At 34.9% G+C, this 24,001-nt stretch overlaps 1 protein-coding gene across 3 annotated transcripts; it reads right to left on the reverse strand.

Moving 5' to 3' along the window:
* Positions 1–300: 300 nt before the first annotated feature.
* On the reverse strand, positions 301–21,023 carry LOC128203189 (retinal Mueller cells isomerohydrolase-like). 3 transcript variants are annotated; one of them, XM_052904492.1, is made up of 12 exons: positions 20,895–21,023; positions 13,989–14,111; positions 11,325–11,459; positions 10,658–10,802; positions 10,139–10,280; positions 8,353–8,564; positions 6,033–6,168; positions 5,182–5,339; positions 2,513–2,618; positions 2,034–2,134; positions 1,354–1,465; positions 301–1,081 (listed from the first exon to the last, which is right to left on the reverse strand). In XM_052904492.1, the coding sequence occupies exons 3-12, from the start codon at positions 11,342–11,344 to the stop codon at positions 915–917; spliced, it is 1,299 nt and encodes a 432-aa protein (XP_052760452.1). In that variant the 5' UTR covers positions 11,345–11,459; positions 13,989–14,111; positions 20,895–21,023; the 3' UTR covers positions 301–914. The 3 variants fall into 3 exon arrangements, with proteins under 3 accessions (XP_052760452.1, XP_052760451.1, XP_052760454.1); XM_052904491.1 differs by lacking the exon at positions 20,895–21,023 and adding an exon at positions 16,548–16,805; XM_052904494.1 differs by lacking the exons at positions 11,325–11,459; positions 13,989–14,111; positions 20,895–21,023 and having other exon boundaries at positions 10,648–10,778.
* Between the last annotated feature and the right edge of the window lie 2,978 nt (positions 21,024–24,001).

The raw sequence follows: 24,001 nt of genomic DNA on the forward strand, positions 1-24,001 counted from the left end.
TATACTTTTTTTACCTTTTTTAAATTATACATGGCACAGTCTACGCCGGTTACAGAGCCCGCCTTCGTTCTTTTACCTAACCTGTTTCCTAAGTAATGTTTTGACAAAGCCAAATCAGGCGGCGGATCAGTTATTCATAGTTGATCATTCATTGTATACAGGCAATTCATGATTAAAAATACAGCAGTTTACTAATCAGAAGACATTAGATCGATTCATAAACCAGCCTGTCATTTGTTTGATGTAGCGTAAATTTCTTATTAAAACAAGATAAAACTAGTATAATTTTAAATTTTTTATTCACAATTTTTTCCTATAAAAACCTTCAGTACATCTTATAGTGTAATCAATATAAATACCCTATATACCGAATTACAATAGATTTAGTTATTAGATTATAGTTTAAAACTATAACATAGAATACCAAATAAGCTAAAGAGTTTAAACTTCATCACTTCAAATAAATGGCTTTCATCCAGCTGTTAAACCTTTTAGAGTAATATTTCCATTTTTCAAAGTCACGCTTGTTTTGTCTTTTGCCGCGACTTTAAAGCACTGTTTCCACTGTTAATGTATGACTTATATCAGCGTTAATATTCTGCAACCTTTTTTCAAATTGATAAAATATTCCTTAAATGTCTTCACATACTTTGACTGCCGATTAATTTGGTTCCTATGTAGTGAATTACATAATACTTAACAATTTGATATTATATTTGCGTGTTTTATACCCTAGTCGTATACACCTGTATACATACAATTGATATTTCTACAACGAACGCACGATTAACATATGATCAAAGCACGAGCGTTGAAAAAACCATTGTTTAACGCACTAGACAGTTATTGGTCCAAAAACATATATATACACATATTATCTATTACATGCAATCCCGAGCATATAATGCCAACGTTTAAGAACCATCTGCCCTGAATAAGCCATGCAAATCACGTGGAAAGCGTTCAACATCTGGGAATTCTGCACGTGCGATTTCCGACATTGTTCGGGCATCCAAAATCAGCAGAAATGCGTGACGACCTTTGTCAAACTCCACAGTGTTAATTGCAGAAATGATTACACCTGTGAAAATCAGAACATAACCTTACAATGTTAGTCTCATTCGAGCAACAAATATACCAAGTAGTTTCATACTATCAGAACTGCCAATCATAAATCGTTCCTTAGCTCCTTCAAAGAGCAATGTCCCGATGCATCTCTTCTATAGAACTTAACGATGAATGCAGACTTATATATCGAAATAAACATGCGAAACACAGAGTAAACAAACCATCCAAGGAATAACTGTTTTGGCTTTATAGCTTCGGGCAATTTATGGGAATAAAAATGCCTACCATCATCCTCTGTGGTTCTGTCTGGGTTTCCCACAAACACTGGCTCTGAAGGATAACAGCCGTCTTTCTCCCACTTAAGATGTGTTCTTTCCTGGACATCCGCTTTTACCAGCTGAAAAAGTATCATTTTGTTTTATCTGTTGATATTACTTTTCTTTAGATGTGATCTAGTATTTGCAATTATTTATAAATCTAAGAAGGATACACTGTGGTTGAGGTCTCTCTCTATCCCTCCCTCTCTCTCTCTCGAAATATATAGGCAAAACTATGATCTCCGGTAAAGTGAACTCAGGCTTTCCATAGAAAACAATGGTTCTTATGGCGGATTCCGAGTTTTATTTGAAAGAATTGTGCAGAAAATACGATAGTTCTACCTTAAGAGACTACAGAAGATCAGTGTCAATCTTAAAGCATTTACCAATCATTTAATTTGTGTTGGTTTTCAGCTATTAAATACACTGTTACAATCTTGTTATCAGTAATTGATATTTTCCATGAATGCATAATTGAGTTGTTCAAGATTTATCACTCAAAATTTATATTTGTTATACATGTGTTTGTATTGATTTTGAAAAAGCGTGTCACTTTAATGATCGAAAAAGATGAAGTTTAACTTGGGCTTAAAGCAACAAAACAGCCAATTCGAAAACTTATTCAAATATTTCTCATTATGTACGTACCGAAAACAGGTTCTTCTCCTTATTGTTGACACCTAAGCCATATGCATAGTGGTATGGCTTACTATTATATTTCGCATAGTTGATTTGTGGCATTTCAAATCCTGAAATTGAATTTGATACATTAAAACAAAACCAGATGCCATCTATGTAATTTTATCTTCAGAAATTTGTTATGTGTAGCTCTTTCAAATGTATGAATATGAAATAAAGATTCAGTTGAATTGTTTCGTGGAAAGCTGTTAACGCGCTATTGTCCTGGGTCATAGGACAATCATTCGTTACCAAAGGTCATGTAAACTCCACGATTTAAAGTACACTTTCTAAATACTGATCTTTTAAGAGCAAGAAAAACAATTAGTAAAACAACATGGGCGTTGGAATAAAGAAGTGAGCTTGATAACGTTAGAATTGTTCATTTTCAGTGATAGTAAATAATTTCTTTTTCAAATATAGTTGTGAACCTGTCCACTTATGCGTACCTTCGTCACAAATGGCCTCGTGCTCACAATGGACAAGGTATTTGGCTACAACTTTGGCACTAGCGTTTGACTTTGGTAGCTTCACTATATTATCTTCCTTTATATTCTAAAAAAAGTTTTCAAACAAATCACGAATAATAATAACTGATAATCAGCTATTTAAAACAAATAGACAATTTAAGCTCATCAAAACTGCGTTTTGGTTGTGTAAACCATGCATATGCTTTACCGTAAATTTTCGGAGAAAAAAGGTAATATGTGCATAAACTGAATACCAAAGATCTTTTTTCTGTCGTTAACACCAGAAACAGAATTGATATTAAATTAATAAATGTTAACTAAAGGGACAAGCCCAGCATTCAAAGATTAACTCTCAGTCTTGTATGAAAGAAGAAAGAAAACTACAAGGACAAGCCCAGTGGCCAGGGAATTAATAATATTTATATAAAATGTAAACTTCAGGGACATGCCCAGTGGCCATGGAATTAATAATATTTATATAAAATGTAAACTTCAGGGACAAGCCCAGTGGCCATGGAATTAATAATATCTATATAAAATGTAAACTTCAGGGACATGCCCAGTGGCCATGGAATTAATAATATTTATATAAAATGTAAACTTCAGGGACAAGCCCAGTGGCCATGGAATTAATAATATCTATATAAAATGTAAACTTCAGGGACATGCCCAGTGGCCATGGAATTAATAATATTTATATAAAATGTAAACTTCAGGGACATGCCCAGTGGCCAGGGAATTAATAATATTTATATAAAATGTAAACTTCAGGGACATGCCCAGTAGCCATGGAATTAATAATATCTATATAAAATGTAAACTTCAGGGACAAGCCCAGTGGCCAGGGAATTAATAATATCTATATAAAATGTAAACTTCAGGGACAAGCCCAGTGGCCAGGGAATTAATAATATTTATATAAAATGTAAACTTCAGGGACATGCCCAGTGGCCATGGAATTAATAATATTTATATAAAATGTAAACTTCAGGGACAAGCCCAGTGGCCAGGGAATTAATAATATTTATATAAAATGTAAACTTCAGGGACAAGCCCAGTGGCCAGGGAATTAATAATATTTATATAAAATGTAAACTTCAGGGACAAGCCCAGTGGCCAGGGAATTAATAATATTTATATAAAATGTAAACTTCAGGGACAAGCCCAGTGGCCAGGGAATTAATAATATTTATATAAAATGTAAACTTCAGGGACATGCCCAGTGGCCATGGAATTAATAATATTTATATAAAATGTAAACTTCAGGGACAAGCCCAGTGGCCAGGGAATTAATAATATTTATATAAAATGTAAACTTCAGGGACAAGCCCAGTGGCCAGGGAATTAATAATATTTATATAAAATGTAAACTTCAGGGACAAGCCCAGTGGCCAGGGAATTAATAATATCTATATAAAATGTAAACTTCAGGGACAAGCCCAGTGGCCAGGGAATTAATAATATCTATATAAAATGTAAACTTCAGGGACAAGCCCAGTGGCCAGGGAATTAATAATATCTATATAAAATGTAAACTTCAGGGACATGCCCACTAGCCAGGGAATTAATAATATCTATATAAAATGTAAATTTCAGGGACATGCCCAGTAGCCATGGAATTAATAATATCTATATAAAATGTAAACTTCAGGGACAAGCCCAGTGGCCAGGGAATTAATAATATCTATATAAAATGTAAACTTCAGGGACATGCTCACTAGCCATGGAATTAATAATATTTATATAAAATGTAAACTTCAGGGACAAGCCCAGTGGCCAGGGAATTAATAATATCTATATAAAATGTAAACTTCAGGGACAAGCCCAGTGGCCAGGGAATTAATAATATCTATATAAAATGTAAACTTCAGGGACAAGCCCAGTGGCCAGGGAATTAATAATATCTATATAAAATGTAAACTTCAGGGACATGCCCACTAGCCATGGAATTAATAATATTTATATAAAATGTAAACTTCAGGGACAAGCCCAGTGGCCATGGAATTAATAATATCTATATAAAATGTAAACTTCAGGGACATGCCCACTAGCCATGGAATTAATAATATTTATATAAAATGTAAACTTCAGGGACATGCCCACTAGCCAGGGAATTAATAATATCTATATAAAATGTAAACTTCAGGGACAAGCCCAGTGGCCATGGAATTAATAATATCTATATAAAATGTAAACTTCAGGGACAAGCCCAGTGGCCAGGGAATTAATAATATCTATATAAAATGTAAACTTCAGGGACATGCCCACTAGCCATGGAATTAATAATATTTATATAAAATGTAAACTTCAGGGACATGCCCACTAGCCATGGAATTAATAATATTTATATAAAATGTAAACTTCAGGGACATGCCCACTAGCCATGGAATTAATAATATGTATATAAAATGTAAACTTCAGGGACAAGCCCAGTAGTCATAGATTTAGTCATGATATTTATTTAAAGCGGCAACTGCAGGGACATGCCCAGAAGCCTAGATCCTATATAACGGCACATGGATCAACTGCAAACAAGAAACACAGACTGCAGATGCCAAACAATACTTTAGTCAAGGCCCCTTTTAAATACTTCTTAAAAGACGTTTCTGCTATATGACCAGGTAGGTTCGTAATCAATCTTTACTCACTTCTGCTGAAACATTTAATGGCAAGACGTAACGTCGAGCTTGCGGAGGTTTCATGGCCCGAGCTATGTTTTCACATTGCTCGGAGGTGTAGTTTTTCAAATATACATTTTCTAAAAGCTCTCCATTCGAATATGCTACAAGATCCATCACTAGATGATCTGAAGAGAGAAATACAGTATGACAATTAAGTATCAAATTAGAGTGTTGAATGATAAAATGAAAACAACTGTGACAAGTCCAGTAGTCAATAATGTAAACACGTAAGCAGGTAAGCATGTATTACCCTGTTAAGGCAGAGCATACACTTAGCATGAGACACAAAAAGTCACAAAACATCACAGACTATGAAAAAATACTTAAAGTAATCAATAAAGTACTTCGACTTTTTTTGAATTGTAAACATATTACACGCTATCAAAAACAAAAGCAAATAAACAAGAAATACGAAAAGATCAATTAATCTTGCTTCAATAGCATTGTTTTAGACTGCCTTGATACAGTCAGTGGAAACATAAACTCAAATAAACAAAAACTACTACACACTTTTTACAGTAAGTGAAAACATAGAGAAAACCCATCGAGAAGTTAAATCGGTTATTGTTTAGTACTTAAACCCAATTTGCCAAAAATTCAATGTTTATTATTTTAAGCAAACTTAAACATAATATTAAATTAATCGTGTTCGAATTTACTTTCGGCGTTGCCACATATGTAGACAAGGTATATTTAAAAAACAAACATCATGCCATCAACTACCATCAAATGTTGACCTTCAGAAAAAAAACTGTTATTATACGACGTTTTACAGTTAAATATCTATAAACAAGTGAACTTTAGAAACTCAATTTCACCGTTTACCTCATATGCGTTTATGTGATGGTACACCATAAAGGCATCTGCCTCAAAGACGAGTGTTTTCCTCTCGCCAGGCTTCCAGCTGGCAGATAACTCTTCTCCCGTGGCCTTATGTATGACCCGAAACCGAGCCTGTAAACAAATATAGCTCTTACCTTACGCGTTACGGGTATGTGAACGCGTGGACCTTTTTTGTGCACTACGTATATTTACGTATAAGTTTAAAATGGTATGCACAAAACACAAGGAGTATCATTTAACATGCAAAATACATTTTGCAAATAACTTTTTAAATTTAACGGCATGTTATGCATGTACTTTTAGCCACGTGTACTTTCACTCATACACACTATGTTTCACAAACTCTCATTTCTGAAGTCGTTGATTCGATAATGCAGCGATGGGTTTCTATGAACTCCTAAATCCAGACATATACTGTACAAATGACCTGCAGAATGCCTCTTAAAGAAGCAATTATATCAATAATAAAATCTGAAAACGAGATCTCTTGGAAGCATAATAAACATCCGAATATTTGTACCGTCTCCACTAAATTAAGAATGTTTACTGACAGCAACGGTTACAATCAGAGCAGCTCAGCTGTTTTCTTTCGAAAACAACCTCCGATAAATATGGAAAGTTTACAATGTCAGAATTATTTACATTTAACTACGCGTAGTTATTCCCATATAGTAGTTAAACCTAACCTGCAACAATACACTTCGCTGGGAATCAATTTAGTCGTTCAACGCCCCTTAGCAATGATTTTAACACTGTTCAATTTTAAAGAATCAACAAAAAAAACCCCAGCGCGCTCGACTATTCTTTATACCTTATAGGAATGACGTCACCATTACGTCATATGAACTTCCGTTGTGTGGAAAATTCTCAATAAAAAAAATGTTCTTATGATTGATAGACATGTTTTCACATGCTCATTACACTGTAAATCAAAACTATCATTATTCCTGAAACTTTTATACCTTAAGTATCTATTCTTGCTTGATTTATCATTTAGAGTAGAGATTAAAGCATAAACCGATGCCCTATAGTTGAAAGGTCATTTTGGAAGATCTGTCATGGCGGACAGTGCAATTTTTAGAGTTTGTTTTTCAAGTAAAGTGATTTTTCTTAGGAATAACTTGACTCCCCTTTTTTATTGGCTTAAAAGGTAATTTAAAGCTTGTACTTTAAGAATATATGTGGTTATCATCGCCTGCATTCGCTCGAAATGCCTTTAAATGTTGTCTGAAAATTATAATTTTACATTGAATTATAAAGGGAATAACAATGGTGGTGTGTAACCTTAACCAGAATTTCTAAGTGAAAGAATAAAGGCCTATAATTTGCGTTATTTTCAATTTTGTGTTATCTAACTTCATTATTTAAGGGGGTTGGATAGTTTGGAATACATATCTAAAGTATTTAACGCGAAGATGTTGTATTTGCTGAGATAATGACCTAAAGGTGCTTACATGCAAAACCTTAACCAATGTGTGACGCCGACGCCGAGGCCGAGGCCGACGCCGACGCTAGGGTTTGTTTGTTGTTTTTTTGGAGAGCGGGGAACAACAAAATGGTATTTTCTTATATCAATAGCTGCAGTTACAGCACCCGAGCACTAATGACAGTATTTCAACTCATTGAACTTGCATGGGGCTAGTACATTCTCGAAGTTGTTACGTTCACCTACTTTTCAAACAAGCAAATTAACTCAGTCATGTCTATGGAAACCTATTGTCCGGCGTCCCAGGTTCGAATATCCGGCGTCCCAGGTTCGAATATCCGGCGTCCCAGGTTCGAATATCCGGCCTTGCAATTGGGAGTGGATGGGTTTTCTCCGATTACGCTGGTTTACCTCACACCAGAAGACCACAATTTTATGTAACATTTTCCAACGAGGGTGATTAATATGATATCGTAATATTTTGTTTCTTAATCGCTGCTTGGGAACAAAGACATTCGGGTTGGCGGATCGTATATAAGGTAATCAGCAAAATTCTGGATTGTGAATTTCGTATATTGGTTTTTTCGAATGCAACGAAGGTTAATGCAATTTTATGTGTATGTTCAGTGAGGTAAGTTAAATGATTGATTATACACAAATGTTCTTCAAAAGAAAATTATCCATTTTTTTTACCGGTTTTGCTATCAAGATACAAGCCGCGGTAAGGAAACCCCTTCATGTGGCCTATTTCAATTTGCTCATTAATTTCTGTATTTGTAAATATGCAAAAATACAAACGATTGAAATTTTTCAAAATATGTAAATAAAATGAGCCTTTTAGAAAGTATCACAATAACGTATAGACATACTTTTATATCTGGGGACCATCTGATGACCTTGTCCAAAGGTTGCTGTCGTAATGTAGAGGATAGAACCTTGATGAGATCTATAAGAACGGGTTGCTCAACATAGACGTAGAAATTTTCTGTCATCGCAAAACTGTGTACATAGCTGTAATCAAGTAGCCTTGGGGATTTGATGCATGCAACTGATTCTCCCTTGACAAAGTCCGACTCCTGATCTAAAATGTATGTTCGTAAAATGGTATTTCACACGTTTTGTTTCTAATCAACAAACATTTAAGCCCAGGCCCCAAAATCACGAAAATACTTAAGTCAAATCGCAATCTCAATCTCATTTTTCCACATTACAGTATGACATTTTTAAAAACTTATTAATGTTTTAATATTTTTAAAAGCACATTCTCACATGCATTATGTTGATTAACATGATTGCTCAATATTATAAAAAATAGATATTTCTACAGCAAAAAAATGTACTTGTCTGAGTAAAACTCAAAAATCTTTAATTGGACTCAAGTACAATTTGTGCTCTTAATTTTTCTATAAAACATTGACCAACTTATTTTATCAACATAATGAACGAGAGAATGTCATTTTAAAAAGGGTAAAACATTTACAATTTGGAATCATATGATGCTGTAATTTGATAAAAAGAGTTGAGACTGAGATTGAGATTTGACTTGAGTATTTTTGTGGTATTGGGGCCAGAAAACATTTTATTTCATCTTATTGGATTGTTGTATTCATCACTTGCTCTACATGCGAATACTTATTACAAATGTTACAAGTCGGTTTCACTCTTACTTTTTTATTTATACGTTTTTTCTTCTTTGTCTTGTATACTGTGTTTGATTGCCCGAGTGTCTTCTTCTACAGATTTTCCCAATTTTAAGGCAACGTGGATGCGCCCGTTTTTCCACGGGGTTCTGCCCGTTTCTCTAATGGGGTTTACCAATTGTCTTTGTGTACGGATTTATTCCGTTGATCTACGGGGTTTCGTTATCCAGGGGCTCTTTAAATTTTGTCTACCAGGTGTTTCCCCGCTGGTTTTATGTTTTTCTTATTTGTAAACGGGTAATGCCCCTTTATATGACGGTTGAATCAGTTTTTCTACAGATGTTTGACCCGTTTGTATACCGGGTTCCCCCTTTGTGTACGAGGATAAACCGGTTGTCCGGTTAGCGCAGTGGTTAGCGCACTCGCTTCTCACCTAGGCGACCCGGGTTCGATTCCCGGCTTGGGCGCATGTGAGTTTGGTTTGTGGTCACCAAGCCGGACAAGTGGGTTTTCTCCGGGTTCTCCGGTTTCCCCCACAACACAAGACCACACTCTCGCGTAAAATCGTGCCAACGAGAGTGATTAATATAATGTTGTAATAACTTGTTTCACAATCGTTGTAAAATAAATATGTTTAGAAAGAGGATAAACCGGCCTTTCTTCAATTGCTTGTCTTTCGGGTTTTTAACTTTGTGTCACCAAATCAGATTATGGCAATCATTTTAGATATTGGGATTGACCCTTAGAGATGATGCCATTGGCCATTGAAGTACGCGCGAAATTCGCTATGTGGACTATTCGATGTTCTGGTTAATACTTCGAAACAAAATCGAATGTGTTGGTTTAAGTTTGACAATTTTAGAATTTCGGTTATATCGAATGTTTATTATTTCGAAGTGTTTCCCGATGTCCCAGCGAAATTAAAGTAGCGTGTTATGACTGTACTTTAAAACATGGAATTGAATCGAATCAACTGAATAGTTCTATAAAGCATAACGTAAGTATGTAACATTACCTTGTATGGGTGGAGTTTTCGTTATGCAAGTCTTGACGCCACTTTTTTGAAAGGACACACCGATACTGTACAGTGTACCGTCAGGGCCTATATGAGGATGTGCAGCCATTGTGTTCATTGGCATATAGTCGATTAACTCGACCTGGAAAAAACATATACGCCTGTCAATTTTCCGATTCATATTTTATGGTAGACTGAGATTTTAGATAAACAATAAAACTGTGTCAATCATAACCTTTTTTATTATTAAGAATCAACTATAGTGTTATTAAGATGTTAACACGGTTGTTTTCCAAAATTACTGACGTCGTAATGAATGATTTACAACAAACAAGGATTTTACATTTATCTTTTATGACAATTGATTTATTAGACTCTGTAACGGTTTAGCTTGAAAAGTTTTACACGATATAAAAAAATGACAATTTCCTGCAAATGGGTTTGCCATTAAAACACATCAGAAAATAACTTTTGACTTTATACAACATGTAATGACATGGAAAACATACTCGTATATACCCTTTTAATGACATCAAGAGTGTTTGGATCAATTCTGTGGACACAAGCGCTTTCGCCGTTTGCATACAGATTGTCACCACAAGGAAAGAAACTAATGAGGTTATTGTCAGACAAAGGGGCGGAATCGACAAAGTAACTCATGAATCTGAAAAAAAGAACACATTCCATAAATTAACTTATTCCAAGAGATATTTAACGGTAAAGGGTCATACTCTAGGTTGTTTGTAATGCATTAATATGCCTAACGCATATGAATATAATGATTGAAAGAAAATAAAACATATTACTAGTGAACAGATAAACGACAAGGGTAAGTTTAGGGATTTCATAGTTTTTAGGAAACATGCATGTACCACTGTACAATAAATTTACATGCAATCCCTTAACAAAAATATCTTAGTCGAATAATGAACGGCAATAGCTTGCTTAACAAATTTGAAATATTTAAAGTTGAAACTTTTGAAAATCAAACGCATGAGCTCACAAAATGTTAACATAAGGCATTCTTCTTCAGTGATATATAAGTACATCCCATGTACCATGATTGAACGTCAATAAAAATAGTGTGCGTTTTTCTATGCGTGCGCTATAGTATTTGCGTAAATACATAAGTATAATCTTTTTTTATCTGGAACATATTTTATTACAAATCAATGCCATTTCTAACCTTTGAAAGACATTTTGCATGGATCCGGCACGGCTGACGTTCCAAGACCAGCCACGACAATTCTGTTGGCGGCTATGTTCGCCTTGTAAGCGTCACTCTGTAGATAACGACATTGGTAGGTCACTTCACCATCTTCTGTATTACCGAGAACGAAACACAATTTACAAATGACACGGAACCTACATGAATAACCTCCACTTCCGTGATTATAACCAGTCCAAAGGCCAAGTCTTGACTCTGACACAGGAAAGGACTTTTATTAATTTACAAAGCATAACATTTATTCCATTCCATTAAAAATGGGAATACAATCTAATTGCACAATTTGAAATAGTTGTAAAAATCAGCCAATTTCTTCAACAGAGGTTAACTAGGAATAACGAAACAATGAAGTAAAGATATGCAGTTTTGAACTCAGACTGGAGACTGTTTGTTATACTGATGGGCACCATGGTAACTATATTCACTTACGTCTTGAGCCTGAGTTTTATTCTAAAAATCAGTAGGGCGATTTTTTTAAATGTTACAAAGAACCTTTAATATGGTCAAGTTTGAAAACAAAAGATCTTTAACTTTTTGCATGATATTTAAATATTAATCTTAAACATATGCAGTATCTTTTTTTATCATTATTGCTATTTAAAAAGCAGATTACAATGAAATTAAAGTTTGCAGTTTTTAGCCGCGACTCATTTATGAATATGAACCCAGAAGCTAATACATGAGCGAATACCCTGTTAACATTGACACTAAAAGCAAAGACAAACTTAAAGTATAACAATTAAATATGGAATTTCCTCCTTGGAACAGTTTTACCGAGGGAGTGTGTGTGTGTGTTTGTTGGGGTGTTCAAATAAATTCGCGTTTTAATGGTTCATGATAATTGTCTTATAAAGTCACACAACTCTTTCAATTGGGAATATTACACAAATAATACCAAAACAAAAATTGTGTGCTCGTTTTGATGATCGATCAGAGATTTACTATTTGTCAAACAATTTCGGCCGATGTTATCTTAAGGGTCGGCAGCGATGCAAAAGTCGATTGAGCGACCAAAATTTAAATGTTTAAAAAATCACCTTCTATTAAGTTTTGAGGTTCAATGTTTAACAAACATGACTCATATATCCGATGCAACTTGAAAAACCGTAATTAGGAGTTGAGCATTTTTAACGAAAGAATATTTTATCAGATTTCCAATCAAAAAGCATTTACGTTTTCCCGGAAAGGTCTTAAAACAAAAAGAATATGTGAGTCAAATTTATCGGAACTGCGCAATCAACAATGTCTTGTGGCTTTGTGTTGATTGCACTATTTAAAAAAAAGATATATGCATTTTTGTACCCCGGAAATGAATTTCATCCACGAAATTTCATTATTTTTATGAATAACTTTCTTATTTGATAAGATATCATCAAGATCTCTCAAGACATTGTTGAATAGGTAGTCTGGGGGCATTTTGACAAAAAAACGAAGTACTAATGTCGACATACCTTTCCGTAATCATGTGAAAGCTTTTTGATCCAAAATATGTTAAAATTCTTTTTGTAAAATTTATTCATAAATTACCCAAAACATGTCGCCAAAAATAAATGTTTCACTCCCAAAAACGATCCTTCCGCAAAGCTAAATAAAACATGTATTTTTTAAACGTTTTAGTTTTTACCTTCCCCACCCACTTTTGCATCGCTGCCGGCCCTTTATCATAAGCGATCACGCAACCAAATGGATATATAAGTTGTCATCTTTTAAGAAACAATGCAATGAATAATGAAGAAACAACTGTTGTTGCAAATACATTAGCTTTGATGAACTATGATATCAAAGAAAGAAGGCGTTTCCAATCATATGAAAAAAAACGCTGCCCAATGATAACCAAAACTACCCCTCTCCCTCTTGCTTTTTCACTTGTCATTTTCCACAAATTATTAATGTATGTGTATGAGTGTTTCAAACGGCTTCTGCAGCATTGCAAGCAGAATAAATAAGCTGGTTGTATTTGCTATATAAAAGAGGACGGAACCTGAACACAAGATTAATGCTTTTGCAACGTAGAGTAATCGCAACATTTGCTCAGGGATAGCAAAAAAAAGCCTAAGGTTGATATTAAGAATTTGGTACCTCGAAGGGTCAGTTTACAGAAGCAACTTTGTCAGTTAACAGTGACAATAGGATCAGTTTACCGTTCCAAGAAGGGTCAGTTAACTAGAGCAGTAAGGTCAGTTTAAAATAGCAGTCGGGTCAGATTTAACAGTGACAGTAGGGTCAGTTTAACAGTGACAGTAGGGTCAGTTTACAGTCCCCAGAAGGGTCAGTTTACTATAGCAGTAGGGTCAGTTTTAACAGTGACAATAGGGTCAGTTTATAGAAGCAGTGGGGTCAGTTTTCAGTAACGCCCAAAACGGTAGGGTCAGCTTACACTAACATAAAGTAAGTTTACAAATGTGGAACCTGTGCAGAGTATTTAGCGTATCGACCATTATTGTAAAAATAAAGTAACAGTAGGGTAAATTTACATATGCGGAACCACTGTAGCATGACTAGCGGGTCGAAGAAAAGGTTAGTTAAGAGTAGCAATCGGGTCGGTTTTATCTGGAACCTCTGTAGCATTGCTAGCGGGTCGAAGAGAAAGGTAAGTTAAGAGTAACAATCGGGTCAGTTTACCTATATGGAATCTCTGAAGCATAGCTAGCGGGTCAAACAGATGGTTATACTTGTGTTCACCGACTTCGTACATCCCCGGACCATTCCTGAACAGGCTACCACGTACCCAGCTCGGGATAGAACCTTAAATAAGAGCAAAATGATTGATTTAGTAACGATAAAGCACACAACTCGAGTAAAATTCTAAACAAAGCGCTATATGATTGTGTCATTAAAGCTTACGTATCCAGAAACATGTGATTATGCCATTAAGGCAAAAATATACAGAGCCATGTGATTATGCCATTAAGGCCAGAATATCCAGAGCCATGTGATTTTTTCATTAAGTCTAGAATTTCCAGAGCCATGTGGATGTGTCATTAAGGTCAGAATATCCAGAGTCATGTGAATGTGTCATTAAGACCAAACTATCCAGAGCCATGTGAATGTGTCATTAAGACCAAACTATCCAGATCCATGTGATTATGTCATTTAGACCAAACTATCCAGATCCACGTGATTGTGTCATTAAGACCAAACTATGCAGATCCATGTGATTATTCCATGAAAGCTAAAATATCCAGGACCATATGATTATGTCATTAAAGTTAAAATCTCCAGGACAATGTGACTGTGTCATGAAAGCTAAAATATCCAGGACCATGTGATTATGTCATTAAAGCTAAAATATCCAGGACCATGTGATTAGGTCATTAAAGCTTAAATATCCATGACCATGTGATTATGTCATTAAAGCTAAAATCTCCAGGACCATATGATTATGTCATTAAAGCTAAAATCTCCAGGACCATGTGATTATGTCATTAAAGATACAATAACAAGGACCATGTGATTATGTCATTAAAGGTAAAATATCCAGGACAATGTGATTATGTCATTAAAGCTAAATTATCCAGGACCATGTGATTATGTCATTAAAGCTATTTTGTCATTAAAGCTAAAATATCCAGGACTATGTCATTAAAGCTAAAATATCCAGGACCATGTGATTATGCATTAAAGCTAAAATATCCAGGACCATGCGATTATGTCATTAAAGCTAAAATATCCAGGACCATGTGCTTATGTCATTAAAGCTAAAATATCCAGGACCATGCGATTATGTCATTAAAGTTAAAATTATCAGGACCATGCGATTATGTCATTAAAGATAAAATAAAAGGACCATATGATTATGTCATTAAAGCTAAAATATCCAGGACCATGTTATTAGGTCATTAAAGCTAAAATATCTAGGATCATATTATTATGTCATTAACGCAAAAATATCCAGGACCATATGATTATGTCATTAAGGCTACAGTATCCTTTTATTATAGGCCAACATATCTAGAGGAATGTAATTGTGTCATTAAGGCTACAGTATGCAAATTGGTTAAGTGACAAAAACATTAATTTAAAAACCACACAGCTTCATTAACATATCAAGATTAAATTATGCTGCTGTCACATACAAAACATAATAGTTAATGATTAACTATTGAAACTTAAATTTAATTTACTATTGGTATACATCCATATTTACTTGGTTTTCGCAAATATTTGTGGGCAATATCAATCGAGAATTTACCCTATTTACTGAAGCTCCATATCACGTCGAGCAGGTTTGATGGTAAAAACAAACATTTCTTTCCGTGAGGAGCATTTTGTCGATCTACTTGATTTGGTAAAGTCGTCTATTTTCATAGATGCCCTCTGCGCATGCGTGAAGTAACTATGATTGCCAGTTAAGGTTGCCGTTATCTATAGGCAGTTGAAGCTTACGTCATGAGCCAGAATTGGAAATAGATGTGTAACAAGCTATCCAGTGGTATCAACACCTATATAGTGCACAATTAATATATGGCTGTCACATGTTAAAATAAAACTCTCATTGACGTTTCTTCTTTTCATATGCTTTTTTATAATTAACAACCAAAGAAAAAAAAAATAGAAACAAAATGTGCAATCTTTTGTTGATCATTATCAATAAAAAACTTAACGAAATCATCCCAGTAAAGTTCTGTACTATACACATATACCACTTGCACCGGATTTTCAAACTCAATCATTTTTTTAAAAAATCAAAAAAAATCTTATAATTCCTTACTAAAAATTATAAAACCGAATATGTAAGAAAAAATATATATATATATTTTTTTTTTAAATATGCACTTTGTACTGTATAGTATAATATACAGTACAAAGTGTATATTTAAAAAAATATATTCAAGATTTGTTCACATATTCGGTATTATTCGCCAAATTACCACGTTACTACACTAAGCGAGTAGCTAGTGGGTTAACAAGCGGCCGAGCTGCGCTCGCTCATTTTTTTATAGATCGCCAAAATGACCTCTTACATATGCATAGAGAAAATAACTTATATGGAAATCGATTGCCGCTGATCACGAAAACAAGGCTCGCTGCATTAAGTTCGTTCATGCAGTATTGGCTTAAAATAGAACAGACAGAAACTAGAAAACATCGTTTATTCTGCTACACAGGTACACAAAATATATAGTGTGACTGATATACATGTACAACGAAATCGTCAACATCGAACTATATTAAACTTACCTTTTATTGTTCCTTTGATCGGAGATATATATTCTGTGTTAACTGTCTGATAAAGTTTGTACATGTTGGTTTATTATTCTGCTTCGCTATCTACAGCTTTAAATCCTCTAACATCAAATTATCGATTTGTATTCCATAGTCCATACACAATATCCCCTACATTTAATGTTAGATAGAGCTACTCATTAACTTTCCTATATATAGCATTTTGTCCTTGATCGTAATGAGTTTATGTTTCACTTCAGTACATTTCGGCCTGTTCTTTTGATCTATACTAAAACATTGATTGCTGAATCGTGCGTATTCACGGGGTTCTAGCTCTGTAATACGATAACAAGTTTAATGTCACGTAAGCGTGTATATAGTGTCTGAGTTAAAGGTCGGCAGCGATGCAAAAGTAGATTGAGGGACCAAAATTTTAAATATTTAAAAAAATCAACTTCTATTAAGTTTTGAGGTACAATATTTAACAAGCATGACTCATATTTCCGTTACATGAAAAGCTGTAATTAGGAGTTGAGCATATTTTACGAAAGAATATTTTATCAGATTTCCAATCAAAAAGCATTTACGTTTTCCCGGAAATGTGTTAATACAAAACGAATATGTTTGTTAGTCAAATTTATCGGAACTGCCCAATCAACAATGTCTTGTGCCTTTGTGTTGATTGCAGTTTTTTTAAAAATAGATATATGCATTCAGTAACCCCCAAATGAATTTCATCCACGAAATTTCATTATTTTTCTGAATAACTTTCTTCGAGATCTCTGAAGACATTGTTGAATAGGCAGTCTGACATAAAAACCAAGTACTAATGTCGACTGACCTTTCCGTAATAATGTGAATGCTTATTGATCCAAAATTTGTAAAAGTCTTTTTTTGTAAAATTTGTTTAACTCCTAACTAACCCAAAACATGTCGACAAGAATAAATGTTTCACTCCCAAAAAAGATCGTTCCTCAAAGTTAAATCAAACATATATTTTTTTAAACGATTGAGTTTTTGACCTTCCCCACCCACTTGTGCATCGCTGCCGGCCCTTAACTACCGAGCATTGTTTATGCAGACACTTCTATCTACAGTGTTATGTAAATACCATTTCGCATGAATGTGAAAACTGTTGCACGATTACAAGTCATATCATTATACGACTATACCCCCAACAGAGCTATTGAAACAGTGTCTTCTTACGGTTGTAAGCGGACCGTGCACGAGAATTTCGAGTAATCCCACTAGCCGATACATTGTATTTAGAAAGGCCATGATAATAATCTAATGTTTATCTTACGGAAAAAAGTTATTATTTTCTATTTATAAATCTGTATTTATGTATTTATTAATGCATATAATTCCTCACTAATATATGCAATACACTTATCGTCATATAAGTCAGATACCGTTACTCGTGGTTTCTTCAAAAGTGTCCTCTTACCGTCGTAAAAAACCGTTTCGCAAGAAAAAACTCGTACTGAATATATTACATAAAGCGTCATCCGAAATGAAGATAAACAAATTAGCCTAGTCATTCCCGTATCATTGGCGCCTGTCAGATAACTCCCGAGGCCAAACAAAATGGTTTGGTTAGGGTTACATCCCTTTCCAAAACAGGTAGGGTAAGCATGTTTTTTATATTTTTTATTAAGCTTTATTTCAGAGCGATATTGTCATCATTGGGGAATGGTGTAAACGTTTTGTTCTGTATAAAACTTTAAAGATTTTAAATTACATATTAAAACACACACTTACACTTTATATATATGTATGATTTTTTCTCAACTGACTATAAAAACGGTATAGTTGGCCTTATGACATCACTATCTCGCCTGAATGTTAAAACTCTTTAATATCAATAAAGCGTCCTCCGAAATGAAGGTCAACAAATAAGCCTGATCCTGACCTGGTCATACAAGTTGATGACACCTAGTTATCAGTATTTGTGAGTTTCTGCCAAATGACCACTTTATGACCTCCGTCGATAATTGCAAATTTTATTCATTATCATTGTTTGAAATTTTATTTAGCTCAACGTGATGGCAGTATTGTTAAATGGTTCGTCAATTTGCTACTTGTGCAGCGAAAGTGGTGGTGGTGGTTGTGGTGGTAGTGGTGGGGTGGTAGTGGTAGTAGTCGTTGTGGTAGTGGTAGTGGTTGTGGTAGTAGTAGTAGCAGCAGCAGCAGCAGCAGCAGCAGCAGCAGCAGTAGCATTAGCAGAACACCCAGTGGCAGATGGGCACTAGGCTGTGGAAGTCTATGTTAAGCAGTACAGCTGTATCTTCACAACGTTTAACTTGCCTTAAGACAAACTGGAAGACGGTGAAACCCGGAAGCCCTGCCACTTCCCTTGAAAGTTTGGTTTCATAATGTGGGTTTGAACCATTATGTTTTTAACTTTTATTTGATATTTTAGTTGTAAAGCAATAAGGAATAAATTGTTAACAAGTTTCTTATAATTGTATATACCAAGTATATTGTTAAAGTACGTGGACAGCCGGTACAATATTGACGGTATGACTGACCTTATGAAAATGTTTTTTAATTAATATAAACATGTTAAAGATAGTACATATACTTCATAGTGATATTGACACACGTTGGTCGTGCCAGTTAGGCATTAAATTTTGGAATGCTAAACGTAAGTTTGTTGAGCCAGCCTAACTTTCAATGTCGTTATGACAGTCAGTCCAACATCCATTATTTGAATGTCAATGTTACTGGGCGATCCATCAAACCATCCGTTGTCTGAATGTCTAAAGTTGTCTGATATGCTAGCTCGACATTCATTTTCTATATGTCAAGTGTCTATTGCCAATCCATACAGTGAAGACGAAATTAGTTTGGACTAAATCCCGGTTGCTATGAAAACATGAGCAAGGTAATTGTCAAAAATATTTAAGTAAATGATGCACAAAGGACAATCCTTTTAAAGAAAGAATTTGGAAGTTATGCACCAGTCAACTGTAATCCCCCCCCCCAGGTCGGAGGTATACCGGGGATAGCCGGGGAAATTGGCCGTGTTTTTACCTTCCAGGTTTCTCCGCAATGCCGGGTGAATGCGCTGATTTTGTCTTCGCGCCAGAAATAGCGGGGAATGGGCCTTACCTAAGGTCCCTGATGTGCGGGGGAATTTGGCGAGGATTTTACCAACAGTTCGTCCCAGCAGGGCGGGGATTTTACCCGGGCTTGGCTGGACCGAAAGTCAAAGTCCCCGCTATTCCCGGGACCTTAATCGGGCATGGTTACAATTGACTGTTGCATTATTAAAACACATTAAATCTTCATAAGGTATTCTATATCAATAACTATTTCATTGCAAATAGCTATGTCCGTTTGCAAGTATAATACGAGTTCGGGTGACTAGGGTTACTTGAGACGTAAAGTAATTCCATTGAGCGCTCCCTTGATAATTATCGGAATACTGACTCAGGATTGTCGGGTTACTGCAGACAAAGGGTAAGTCCGTAGTGCGTTTGCTTGGTGAGTATCAAGACACTAACTCTAATTACTCGAGTTACTAGAGATGTAAGGTAAGTACATTGCGCATGCGCCTTATGATTATCGGCTACACACTTTGGTAACACGGGTTACTAGGAACGCAGAGTAATTTCATAGTGCATGCGCTAAATAACTTATCTACCCCATTACACAATACCCACTTTATCTTAACCACAGTTATGTTTACTAAATGATTCATATACTAGTATACACTAACTTGACTTTTAACTTTAAAACAGCCCCAATTGAAAAGCAAGCAAATGACTGCTGTAAAACAATCAAAGACACGAAATCTACTCACAAGAAAACATAACGTTGACCAATTCGGCGTCTGCCATTATTGAGTAGCAAAAAAAACTGCATTACTCTTTGTTCTCGAGGTAAATTGGAAACAACCATTCAATTTACAGGCTTAAATCTCCAATATTGACATTGGAAACTATCAATGTTTTCAAAACAATGTCAAATTATGTTAAGTTCTATGCAAAAATAGCACATGTTTCTTCTCTTAATTCAACGTGCATAAACTAATGATACACAACAACAACCACTCTTTTTCTGTATTAACATTTGGATGGTGGGAAGATCACTGTGGTCTTGAGGAATTTCATCGATCGAAGCTTTTTTAATATGATGGATAGGCTTGCTTAAACGGTCCAGGATAAAATGTCTTAATTTAAACATTTAATACTTGAATGTGGTTAACATTATGTAAAGAAGCAACTCTTTATTGTCTTTTAAATATTCATTCACACTGTGCACAGGTATTTGGAAAACAAACCGCAGATCAGTGTAACACTAGCAGCCTGTTTTTACCTTGTTTGTTTTACTTTAAACACAGTAAAAATCACATACCCTGAGTTTGATGGTTGAATAGTACTTCAGTCTAAAATAGCATTGTTGTTTTCACAATTAAACTACAGAAATGCATCGAAATAAATACATTTTGTTTTTCAAAACATTTTGACAGATTGCGCGAGGTTGCGTCCCCTGAAAATTTAGTTAAAACGGCATCGTAACGAAATATTAATTTACTAACCGGTAGTAGATGCCGCAGAATCGCCTTTTATCGTAAAGTTGGCAGTTGGTTTTGTTAAAATACGCCATAATAAATGAAAGATCGCTACTTTAAAATATTTATGTTGTTATGGCGGCCATTTTTTAAGTGTACGAAGTTCGTACGCCACCCTAAGAGCTTTCGTAGAATTTTTCGTAGATCTACGAAAAACAGGTGCATGTTCGTACGAAAAAAACAGGAATGATTGATAGGCCTGTAGTGTTGCTTCCTGTGTTACATAAATTCTGACGTTTATTTTTCACACTAAAATAAAAATACCACTTATTACGTTAAGTATACGTGCAAGGGTCAATCGCGTTTTGCATTGACTGTTTGCATAGGATATAATCGTATACCGCGTTACAATATAAATAGAGCTTTAACTTTGCCGAATATTGCTTCATGCTTTGTTATTTTGCTTCATTTTCTTCGGGATCTGATAAGGTTATTTTTGAAGATACACTTATATTACTCAATAAGCCGTACCACACTTAATACAATTGTTTTGATTTATTCAAAAAGATGAATACATATCGAAAACAATGTTTTTATGGCGGATACCATGTTTAATTTGAAAGAAAGATGCAGAACACACGGTATTTCTACCTTATGAGACGATAGTTTATTACTGTAAATCTTGTTATAAGTTATTCATATTTTCCACAAATGCATTTTTAGTAAGAAGTAAAAGGTTTATCATTTAAAATTGTTTGTTATTCATTTTATGTTATGATTTTAAATACCAGTATCACTTTAAGTTTGCTACTATTAAAGAATATTGGGTAGTTTGAGGTTGGGTAACCCTAAACTGGTTTTACCCTCAGCATTGTTTGGCTTACCGTTTCAAGTCGGTAGCACCTACGTTTTGGCTTACCGGTTTGCGCATTGGTTAGCGCACTGGTTAGGCGACCCGGGTTCGATTTCCGGCATGGGTGCATGTGAGCATGCAACAAGTCGGACAATCGAGTTTTCTCCGGGTACTCGTGTTTCTTCCACTTCTCAAGACCACACTCTCGCGTAAAAATGTGCCAACGAAAGAGACTGAGTATGCTGGTGTAATAACTTGTTTCACAATCGTTGTAACAAATTTAACTAACCCCAACATCTATTACTATATGTTATCGGTATTTTTGTGACGTGCGAGTGACGCATTTCGCATAAGTCATAACGTTTTTCTTCCGCTAAATTCTAAAAGTTGAGGTTTGTTGGAAAACTTTTCAGTGCTATCTTAGCACTTAAGTTACAATAAATGCATCTCTGATAAGCCTTCGAATTCAAGAGTGCAAGTCGTTTTTAAAAAATAATGTAAACTGTCTAATCCCGTGTCATGTTTGAGCCAGGTGTTGAGTGCTGCTTTTAACGTACTGCTTTTCTTTTGAAGTTTTCTAAACTTTTTGATAACAGACACATTTCAGGAACGTACTGTATCTACCAAAGAAAAAGTTCTGAAGAATTCAGACGCATTAAATGGATAAGTAAGAGTTCAGCGGATAAGAACGAATTTAATTAATCAGTTAGCATTCAGTGGATTCGTTAGGATTCATTTGAATACATATATATTCATTTGAGTAGTTGAGGTTCAGTGGAGTAGTTAGAGTTAAGTAGAGTAGTTTGAGTTAAGTAGAGTAGTTCGAGTTAAGTAGGGTAGTTAGAGTTAAGTAGAGTAGTTAGAGTTAAGTAGAGTAGTTTGAGTTAAGTAGGGTAGTTAGAGTTAAGTAGAGTAGTTAGAGTTAAGTAGAGTAGTTTGAGTTAAGTAGAGTAGTTAGAGTTAAGTAGAGTAGTTAGAGTTAAGTAGAGTAGTTTGAGTTAAGTAGAGTAGTTTGAGTTAAGTAGAGTAGTTAGAGTTAAGTAGAGTAGTTTGAGTTAAGTAGAGTAGCGAGTTAAGTAGAGTAGTTTGAGTTAAGTGGAGTAGTTAAAGTTCAGTAGAGTAGTTAGAGTTAAGTAGAGTAGTTAGAGTTAAGTAGAGTAGTTAGAGTTAAGTAGAGTAGTTAGAGTTAAGTAGAGTAGTTAGAGTTAAGTAGAGTAGTTAGAGTTAAGTAGAGTAGTTTGAGTTAAGTGGAGTAGTTAAAGTTCAGTAGAGTAGTTAGAGTTAAGTAGAGTAGTTAGAGTTAAGTAGAGTAGTTTGAGTTAAGTAGAGTAGTTTGAGTTCAGTAGAGTAGTTTGAGTTAAGTAGAGTAGTTAGTTAAGTAGAGTAATTAGAGTTAAGTAGAGTAGTTAGAGTTAAGTAGAGTAATTTGAGTTAAGTAGAGTAGTTTGAGTTCAGTAGAGCGGTTAGAGATGTGTTGATTAGTTAAATATCAGAAAAAAAGTTAGAGTTGGGTGGATACTTTACAATTAAGTGAATGATATTTTTCAGGATACTAGTAAGACTTGAGTGGACTAGTTAGCATTGAGTGGACTAGTAAGCATTGGGTGGACTAGTTAGAATCAAGTGGACTAGATAGAATCGAGTGGACTAGTTAGCATTGAGTGGACTATTAAGCATTGGGTGGACTAGTTAGAATCTAGTGGACTAGATAGAATCGAGTGGACTAGTTAGCATTGAGTGTACTATTAAGCATTGAGTGGACTAGTTAGAATCGAGTGGACTAGATAGCATTGAGTGGACTAGTTTGAATGGAGTGGACTTGTTAGCATTGAGTGTACTATTAAGCATTGAGTGGACTAGTTTGAATTGAGTGGACTAGTTAGCATTAAGTGGACTATTAAGCATTGGGTGGACTAGTTAGAATCGAGTGGACTAGATAGCATTGAGTGGACTAGTTTGAATTGAGTGGACTAGTTAGAATTAAAGAGTATTTTCTATCAATTTAATATAAATGAAATGCAGATAAAACACACACTTTATAAAGAAATTTACATTGCATACGATACAAATTAATACCGAACATAAGAAAACCGAGAC

Source organism: Mya arenaria, chromosome 9 (genome assembly GCF_026914265.1).
Source record: "Mya arenaria isolate MELC-2E11 chromosome 9, ASM2691426v1".
Classification (NCBI taxonomy): domain Eukaryota; kingdom Metazoa; phylum Mollusca; class Bivalvia; order Myida; family Myidae; genus Mya; species Mya arenaria.

Bases quoted from the DNA above. Each gene is read 5' to 3' on its own strand.
- LOC128203189 (XM_052904492.1), bottom strand. From the start codon at position 11,344: ATGCAAAATGTCTTTCAAAG. The intron at 10,281-10,657 runs GTATATACGAGT...TGTTTTTTCCAG, and splicing joins CTCTTGATGTCATTAAAAGG to GTCGAGTTAATCGACTATAT. The intron at 1,082-1,353 runs GTAGGCATTTTT...TGATTTTCACAG, and splicing joins CAGAACCACAGAGGATGATG to GTGTAATCATTTCTGCAATT.